This window comes from Curcuma longa, chromosome 10 (genome assembly GCF_044706935.1).
Source record: "Curcuma longa cultivar G26 ecotype Majalengka, Jawa Barat chromosome 10, ITB_CL_G26_1.1, whole genome shotgun sequence".
NCBI classification, from domain to species: Eukaryota; Viridiplantae; Streptophyta; class Magnoliopsida; order Zingiberales; family Zingiberaceae; genus Curcuma; species Curcuma longa.
The window spans coordinates 6,794,590-6,803,898 of record NC_133870.1 but is presented as its reverse complement, the minus strand read 5'-3'; the positions used below and the strand labels follow the sequence as shown (position 1 = coordinate 6,803,898).

Here is a 9,309-nt window from a genome sequence, read left to right as displayed (position 1 = left end):
TTTATTAAAATGTGTCAATATATATAACGAGGTCATGGTCTACACTGGAGAAAAGTACGTATAACCAGAAAATTTAAATCTGAAAGAAATAGTCGCGTTGCTCATTGACGTGATACCCATTCCATTGCTGGAGATGACTTTGACTCAAAATTGAATTAAATAAATAAATTTAAAATAATTTATTAAATTAAAATACACATACATTCCAATCCGTTAATAAATTTTTCATTAAAGTCGTGGTTGTTGCTACCACCACTTTTTCCCCAATTATTATTGCAATTTTGATCATGTTTCTGACTATTATTGTTGTGGTTTGATGTATTTCTAGAATATGATATCGAGTTTCGATCATAGCTAGACGCAGTATCAATGGAACTGTTGGTGGTGAGGAGGGCGGTGTCGACAGCGGTAGAGGCGACGACTACCTGTTTAGCCTTTCAGGTTTCCTCAAGGATTAACCTCGATCATGCCTCGTAAAAAGAGGGTAAAAGTTTACTCTGTTGAATGAATATAGCAACACCATCGTAGTTCTCATTTAAACCTGCAATTAACTGAAGAACTAATCGTTGATTTGAAATCGGTGCATCAATATTAGAGAGTTGATCGGCAAACATTTTAAGTTCTTGGCAATAGGTTGAAATGTTAGGATAATCGTCCATCAGAACGTGAGTGAATTAATTTTCCAAGTAAACGACACGAGAATTTTTGATATCTTGGAAAATATTTTGTAATTATCCCCATGCTTGTTGTGTAGTTGAATCAAGTTCTAAAATGGTGTGTTAGAGATCGTATCATAAATCAATTGAAGAACTATTGCATCTAAACGCGACTCTAATGCTTTCTCATCTCAATAGCCTCTTCTTGTTCCATCCCAGTTGACTTCGATTTTGATGGGATAATATGATCAATAACTTGATGTTCTTGACAATGGATTTTAAACGACCAGGTAACTCGATTCTGTTCTAGAGTAAGGGAGATGAAAATTTTGACATTATTAACGACCAGAATAAAATAAAATTTGATTTGCTCAACCATTAATATAAGGAAAAGGAGAGAGAAAGAGAGAGAATGATGGAAAGGTGGAGTAGAAAAGAGGTTGCTAGTATGGCTACGACTCTGATACCATATAAGAAATTCTGCATACTTTTCTTATTAATTTTGATAAAATATATACAGAGTACATATATGAGTATTATTATGCTATAAATTAAGATGATTATTTACACTCTAATAATAAAAGATTATACAGAGATTACTTTTATAATATAATCAGATGATTATTTATATTTTAATAATAAAAGATTTATAAAAATTATTTTTATAATACAAAGATTAGCTTGGAGCTCCTTGGTGGCAGCAATGGTAGTTGTTGTCACAGATCACGCTGAAGAAGCAGAAGCAGAAGCAGAAGCAGAAGCAGAAGTGCTTCCAGTTCCAGTCATCGTCAAACTCAGGAACTTGGTCGACGTGGAGGCCGTATTGAACGACGGCTGGTGATACATCGGCCGCGGCCTCGCCAGCGGTAGACTTGGCAGTTCCTTCTCCATTGTCAGGACGTTGAACGCCTGCTGGATCGTCGGCCGGAGCTCGCAATCGGGATGCGCGCACCATAATCCCACGACCATCACACTCTCCATTTCCTTCCGATCGAAGTCTCCGCCGAGCCTCTCATCCGCCGCCTCCAAGATCGCTCCTTTTCCGTAGAGCCCCCACACCCACTCCACCAGCAGCGTGCTGTCAGTCATCGGCGGCCTCCCACTGGCGATCTCCAGCGCCACGATCCCGAAGCTGTACACGTCCGTTTCTTTACTGGCCTTGCCGTCGTGGTAGTACTCGGGGGCCATGTAGGCCACTGTCCCCGCCAGCAACGTCGTCTGCAGATTCCGGCCGTCGTTGGCGACGAGCCTGGCGAGTCCGAAGTCGCCGAGCTTGGCGTTGAAGGCGGAGTCGAGCATGACGTTGCTGGGCTTGACGTCGCGGTGGACCACCCCCGGTTCGCACTCGTGGTGGAGGTAGAAGAGCGCCGACGCCAGCCCTAGCGCGGCCTTGTGTCGCGCCCGCCACTGCAGGCATTTCGCCGAGCGGTGGAGGTGCGAGTCGAGGCTGCCGTTGGGCATGAACTCGTAGACGAGGAGGAACTCGCCGCCGCGGCCGTGGCACCAGCCGAGGAGTTGCACCAGGTTGCGGTGGCGAAGACGGCTGATGATGGTGACCTCGGAGATGTACTCCTTCTTCCCCTGTCTGCCCTCTTTGGAAAGTCTCTTGATTGCTACATCCTCGCCGCTCAATCTGCCTCTGTACACCGATCCGAATCCACCTTCCCCGAGTTTGCCCTCTTCTGCGAAATTCCTAGTCGCCAAGGCGAGTTCTTGGAAAGGATATCTCTTCGGCCCACTTTCTCTCTCGAATTGGCCATCAATGGCGTCGTTTGCGTCTTCGTTGTCGCCGTCGTCGTCTACCACATCGCTAACAGGGGGCTTGCTCTTCATAATCAGCCACCAAATTAACCCCGCAGCCATCGCCACGAACGCAATCGCTCCGGCAGCAATGCCGGCGGCGATTGCGACCGTTGGTACCTTCTTAACTTCTTTTTCTTGCAAAGTCGAGTTGAATGACCAAGAAAGAAGGCTGTGCGTCTCCGTCAAGTTACCCGTGGTCGCCGAGAACCCGATCACCACCTTCTCCGGCAGGACCTTTCGCAGATCCACGACGAAGGACAGGGCGGTGGCGGACCGGAGGCCGGTCGCCGGATCCAGTCCGTAGCTCACCAGCACACTCAAGTTGTGTGCTTTGGAGTCGTAGTGCACCCACGCCGTCGCCGTCTTGCCCTCCCTGATATCGACGTTCCACGTCACGTTCACGGCGGAGACGATGCTATCGACGTCGATCCCGAGATGGACGCCGGGCGGATCCCAGTCGTTGGAGAAGGTGTCGAACTCAACGGCCACCACTGCCGCCTTGGTGGCGGCGCAGTCGGAGACGGAGCTGTTGCAGAAGACGCCGAGGAAGCCGCCCCGGGAGTAGCTGGGCGTGGTCCACTCCGACGACAGGAAGAAGGCGAGGCCGTCGGCGAACTCCGACTTGTTGGAGGAGTCGATGACGAAGGAGAAGCTGGTGGTGAAATCGGTGAGCTCGTCGGTGCCAGAATCCCACAGCCGCAGTGGCTCCGCGTACTCCACTCTGCCGGTGGAGTACCGCATGAGTACTTTGGTGAGGACGATCCTGGAGCCGTTCTGGCTTGCGTCATCGCTCTGCAACAACAATGAATTGGACGCTTGGCTGAAATCGCTGAAGTTGAAGAAGAGGGAGCTCGCCGGAAGGGGAAGAAAAGCCGACAAGCACAGGCAAACGAATAAAGCTTTGATCTCGAGCCGCGCCATGGAAATACGACAACTGCAATGTTAGATCCGTGGAACAGTTCGAGTGTTAAGTAGCTGCACCAGAATATTTAAAGACATATTTATTTTTCAAAATGCTTTAATTTGGGTTTGCCAAATGTTTTTTTTTTCTTAAATATTTATAACTATAAATTCAAAATTAATGTCTAGAAAATAAAAATTAACGCTGACCACAAATTTATATTGTGGATTATTCATTATTGTTGGTAGGATAAGAACAAAAATTCAAGTCAACCTATTCTCACGAAGAGAATCTAAATTTATTTTTAATTAAAAGTTAGTCAATTATTAATTGTTAACTAGATTAATGATCATATTTTAACTAAAATATTTAACAGTTTGATGGCCCAGGCTCCAAAATATTTTAATAATTATTTTATTGATGAAAAATCCATACTCCGATATATATATATTGAAAAATCATCTTTAAAAAAATTAAAATAAAATATATTTAATAGTTGAATTGAGACCACTTGCCATCCTGCAGGTCCATTCAAAAAGAGCAAAAACGTTAAATCTTTTTCATCAAAAGCCAAACAATTTTATATTTCATTAAAAAAAAAAGATGGCTCACCGTTGAAGTGGAAATGTATACTTTAGTTGCTTCTTCACGAAAGTTTGACAAAGTCCACTCTGAAACATCTGCGAAACTTCTTTGACGTCTTTTAAATTTTTTCTTAGAATTTTCTGATGAATAAAAAATATATATATTTGCATTTTGGTTCTACTTAACTTAATTCAGAATCTTTTTCCTTGAAGAGTTTGTTACTTCACCAGCTAGTTGTTCAAAGTCTCCTGTCTCCATCGTATCAATTAACATGCTCACAAAATACACAAACGAAATGTCCAGGTAAAGAGTTTAGAAAGGGATTGACGATGACTGATGAGCTGAAAGCTTCTATAATGTTCCTGTCTGAATCACCGGAAGGCAGCGGTACGGAGATGGCTATGCAGAGGATTCCTATGCGGTTGAAGACGTACGTCAAGGATGTCTGCAATGCTCCAACAAGGATTAGAATGGCGCTGAAGTGATTTGGCGTGACCACTCCGACCTTTAAATTATCTCTTTCAAATTCACTATACGGGTATCCGATCTTGACATCTCCATATAAGCAATGCATTTTCTGTAACTACTTCTTTTATAACTGTCTTATTATCGACTGATAATTCTGGGTTTCTGAGAATTACCTCAAATAATCACAGCATGACATATGAAGCTGGCAATTTGGATGAAGGGTGAATTCAGGTGCTGTTTTTGCAACTTCTAGAGCACTAGAAATGGGCCTTACCTTCTCAAGAAGAACATCAATTGCTTAGAGGAGAAAGGAAATCTTAGCCATTTGTGGGTATTTCTTATTAGCTATTCCTTAATTTGGAGGTTTTCATCTTCCTGTGTTTATGATTTTCACCTGATTGCATTAACCGTACATCAAGTTAGTTTATGTTCATCAAAGATGGCATTCTGTGATTCAAAGCTTTATTTGGAGACTCTTTCTCCACTTAGACTAATGATATATCAAGTGAAAGTAATTTTAATGTGAAATTCAGCTTCAGAGTTGCAGATCTGTCTGAAGCAGTTACATAAATCAAATATTCATAGGACTGTTTGGAAACAATCCTTGTTTGGTGGCTCAACTTATCAATAACTATCTCAGAAAATATTTTAGAGATCTACTATTTGATACAATATGCTGTATGAGTTCTTTTTTAGCCAAAATATAGCAGGGGCACCCAAGTGGAGTTGCAAGTGCTTCAGGCTCTGGTTTCTTCTCCTAAAGTTCAGTTAGCTATGCTCTTCCAGGAGTCACTAGTGTAACACAAATGAAGTCACACAAATTTGATAAACGTAACAAACACACAAGATTCAGTTCACTCTCTCTCGACAACACAATCACTACATTCTTCATTAAAATCAAATTTATCTTTTAGCATGGAGGAAGAGGAAGATTTGGCAGTGCCGTCTGCCCATTGAGCACGTTTATGGCCTGCTTCATTGAGGGTCGCTGATTGAAGTCTGGATGAGCACACCACAATCCTACGACCAACACTCGCTCCATTTGTTCTTCATCAAATTCGCCGTTTAGCTTCTCGTCGGCTGCTTCAACTACTCTGCCCTTGGCATAAAATTCCCACGCCCGTTCCACTAGTTTGCCCGTGCTAGGTCTTCTCGCACAAGCAATCTCCAGGGCCACGACTCCGAAGCTATAGACATCTGACTCTTTGCTGGCTTTGCCAGTGTCGAGATATTCAGGGGCCATGTACCCCAGCGTTCCCGCATTCACCGTGGTTTTCCAGCTGAGGTCGTGGTCGATGAGCCTAGCGAGGCCGAAGTCTCCTAGCTTGGCGTTAAATGCAGAGTCCAACAAGATATTGCTCGGCTTGACGTCGCGATGCAACACGCACTGCTCCCAGTCGTGCTGGAGATAGAGCATCGCAGAGGCCAAGTCTAAGGCGATCTTGTACCTCGCCGGCCATCTCAAATGATTTTGCGCAGAGTACTGCAGATACGAGTCAAGGCTACCATTGGGCAAGAACTCGTAGACGAGGAGGAGTTCTTGTTGTTCGTGGCACCAACCGACCAACTTAACCAGATTGCGATGTCCGAGGCAGCTTATGACGTTGAGTTCAGAGAAGTACTCTTTCCTTCCTTGCTTGGACGACTCCTTGGCGAACCTCTTAATGGCGACGTCAAGGTTCAATCTCTCCAGATGGCCTTTGTAGACCGACCCGAATCCACCTTCCCCGAGCTTGACGTCCTCAGAGAAGTTCCTCGATGCAGCGGCTAGCTCTTCGTACGAGAACCCACTTGGCCTTCCTTGTATCGCCAAGCCATCATCACGCAGCTGGTTCTGGTCCATGTTGATAATGGCCCTCTTCTTCTTCCTGCTCCACAAGAACACGAAACCCAACAGCAAGAGGAGGAGGAGGGTCCCTACCCCTGTGACCATGCCAACAATGAGCCCCGTTTTGCTTTTGCCTCGTCGCACGGGAGGATGTTTCACTAGAGCCGAAGAGAAATTCCATGATAAAAGTGTGTGTGTCTCATTATTTGTTCCCGTCGCTGCCGAGAACCCTACAGCAACCTGCCTTGTTGGACAAACTCAGTGAGCAATATATATATGAATAAAGTGATATATATATATAGAATTTTGATCTGTTGCGTGACGGATTCGTACGCGCGCATCCGCGACACCGTGATCATGAAAATCTGACCGTCCAAAATTGAAAATGCACAGTGTTTTCTTCTGCCGATCCGCGGCCGTCGTGTCGCGGCCGTCAGGCCACTGGATCGGGCCCGATCGACGGCCAACTCGCCGGCGCACCAGCCGACACTGGATTCCGACCGGATTGTGGCCGAAATCTAGCCGAATTCGGTTGGAAACCGTCGCCAGTGGCACGCGGCCACTGTGGGCCAAATCGCGGCCGGCGGTCCTTCCTTGGCCGGTCTCCGGCCGCGATTTGACCCACAGTGGCCGCGTACCACTGGCGGTGATTTTCGACTGAATTCGGTCGGATTCTGATCACAATCCGGCCGAAATCCAGTGCCGGCCAGTGCGCCGGCGAGTTGGCCGTCGATCGGGCCCGGTCCGGCGGCCGGCGGTGGCCGGACGGCGACGCGACGGCGGGAACCGTGACTGGAGGTCGGGGTGTTGCGCACGGGTCGCGTAGGAAACCATCGTACAGCAGAGAAAATTCATATATATATATATATATATATATATATATATATATATATATATATATATATATAGAACTGATATGCCGCGCGACAAACGCCGCGCGACAGCGTGCGCGACAGCCGACCTCCCTTCGTTCATCGTCGTCGTTCGTCGCCATCCGATCACCGTTGGCCGCAATTTCGGACTCGTTGGAATCGCAACTCGACGGCGCACACATTGGCATCGGATTCCGGCCGGATTGTGGCCGGAATCCGATCGGAATCCGGCCAGAAACGCGACAGAGGATCTGTTCGGCGCTTTCAGCAGAAATCGGCCGGAATCCGGCCGAATCACGGCCGGAATCGCCCAACAGACGCTCTGTCGCGTTTCTGGCCGGATTTCGGCCGGATTCCGGCCACAATCCGGCGGGAATCCGGGTCCGGCCGGAGCGCCGGCGAGTTGGCCTTCCAACGCATCCGGTCCGACGGCCGTTGGTGGCCGGACGACGGTGAACAGTGGCGGAGAAGCGGCGAACGTCGGAGGAGAAGCCAGGTCGAGGACGGGTGCGCAGGGATTTGTCGCGCGGCATATCAAATTCCTATATATATATATATATATATATATATAGAAATTTGATCACCTGCGCTCCGCTATCCTGCGCTCCCCGTGCGCGACGCGATCAAGACCGTCCGTTTCTCCGATCGACGCACAGTGTTTCTCCTCGGACGTTTGCTCCTTCACCGCATCTGTTCACCGGCGTCCGGCCATCTCCGGCCACCGGACCGGCACCGATGGATGCGCAACTCACCGGCGCCGGGTCCGGTGGTCGGATTCCGGCCAAATTCGGCCTGAATCCGGCCGAAATCGGCCGGATTCCGACCGAATCACAGCCGGAGACCGGCCGCGGTCGACGCGCCCGGCGCCGGCGCGTCGACCGCGGCCGGTCTCCGGCCGTGATTCGGCCGGAATCCGGCCGATTTCCGCTGAAATCGGCCAACAGCCGTTCTGTCGCGTTTCTGGCCGGATTCCGGCCACAATCCGGCCGGAATCCGGCCCCGGCCGGAGCGCCAGCGAGATGGCTTTCCAACGCATCCGGTCCGGCGGCCGTCGGTGACTGGACGGCGGCGCGACGGCGGTGGAAACGGCGGTGGGTCGGAGCGGTGCGCAGGTGTCGCGTACGGTGGTTCGCGCAGGAGATCAGGACTCTATATATATATATATATATATATATATATATATATATATATATATATATATATATATATATATATATATATATATATATATATTTGAGATATTTAAAATTAATTATAGGACGATAATTATCTAGAAAACTCATTAATTACTAACCTCGGATGAGATGAGCACCTCCCGAAGGTCCACGATGTAGCTAAGGCTGTAATTTGTAGTACTGGATCCATTTGATCTTAGAGTTAGGAAAACACTTAAATTATGAGTGCCTGAATCGTAGCTCACCCATGCATCTCCCTGCCATTTGTCGTCACCTCGATCGGCATCCCAAGTTCTATACTCAACTGACCTGGCTGAGCCGACGTCGATCCCAACATGAGGAGTCGATGGATCGTCGAGTGCAGGATTTGCGTACGTGTCGAACTCCACTGCCACAATCGGAATCCGTGCGGAGATGTTGCTGTCTGTCGACGACGGCGACAGACACACCCAAGCATTGAACAAGCCGAGGCCGCAGCCACCGGAATTGGGATAGCTACTGGAGTTGGAAGGAAATGGAGAGAGGAAGAAAGCCATGCCATCTCCTGGCCGCCTTTGACCGTTCGGATTGATTATAAAGGCGAAATGGGTGGAGAAATCGCTCAGGTAATCAGAATTATTCCAGAGCAGAAGAGGCTCCGCGTACACTGCTCTTCCCAGGCTAGATTGCATATTGCCATCTCGCTCACTTCTGGTAAGCTGAAAGGAACCATTATAAGAACTAGACCATGATGCATCGTCTTGAAGTGTGATTGTAGAAAGATTGCTTTGGTCGAAGTTAGGGAAGTCGAAGGAGAGAGCAGTCGCCAAGGGAATGAGAATTCCCAAGCAATACAAGAGAGCAAAGATTTTAGGCATTGGATGAGATGAATGGATGGATGACTAAATAGCTCCAAGATTATATGTATGTGTTCAAGAAATTAGAACCAGTATTACGACTAATTTATAGAAAGGAGAATGCCCAGTACTATTGTTCATGGACAAGTAATCTATTTTATTAACATAGTGTTTGTGTAAATGAA

The 9,309-nt window shown here is 47.3% G+C and overlaps 2 protein-coding genes across 2 annotated transcripts; both read right to left on the bottom strand.

The window, feature by feature from the left end:
- Positions 1–1,379: 1,379 nt before the first annotated feature.
- Positions 1,380–3,380, bottom strand: LOC141836298 (L-type lectin-domain containing receptor kinase IX.1-like). The gene has a single exon (XM_074723757.1). The coding sequence runs from the start codon at positions 3,378–3,380 to the stop codon at positions 1,380–1,382; it is 2,001 nt and encodes a 666-aa protein (XP_074579858.1).
- A 1,943-nt stretch (positions 3,381–5,323) lies between these two features.
- Positions 5,324–9,145, bottom strand: LOC141836458 (L-type lectin-domain containing receptor kinase IX.1-like). Its single transcript, XM_074723952.1, has 2 exons — positions 8,408–9,145; positions 5,324–6,481 (listed from the first exon to the last, which is right to left on the bottom strand). The coding sequence occupies exons 1-2, from the start codon at positions 9,143–9,145 to the stop codon at positions 5,324–5,326; spliced, it is 1,896 nt and encodes a 631-aa protein (XP_074580053.1).
- Between the last annotated feature and the right edge of the window lie 164 nt (positions 9,146–9,309).

Bases quoted from the DNA above. Each gene is read 5' to 3' on its own strand.
- LOC141836298 (XM_074723757.1), bottom strand. From the start codon at position 3,380: ATGGCGCGGCTCGAGATCAAAGCTTTATTCGTTTGCCTGTGCTTGTCG.
- LOC141836458 (XM_074723952.1), bottom strand. From the start codon at position 9,145: ATGCCTAAAATCTTTGCTCTCTTGTATTGCTTGGGAATTCTCATTCCC. The intron at 6,482-8,407 runs GTTAGTAATTAA...CCAACAAGGCAG, and splicing joins AGGTGCTCATCTCATCCGAG to GTTGCTGTAGGGTTCTCGGC.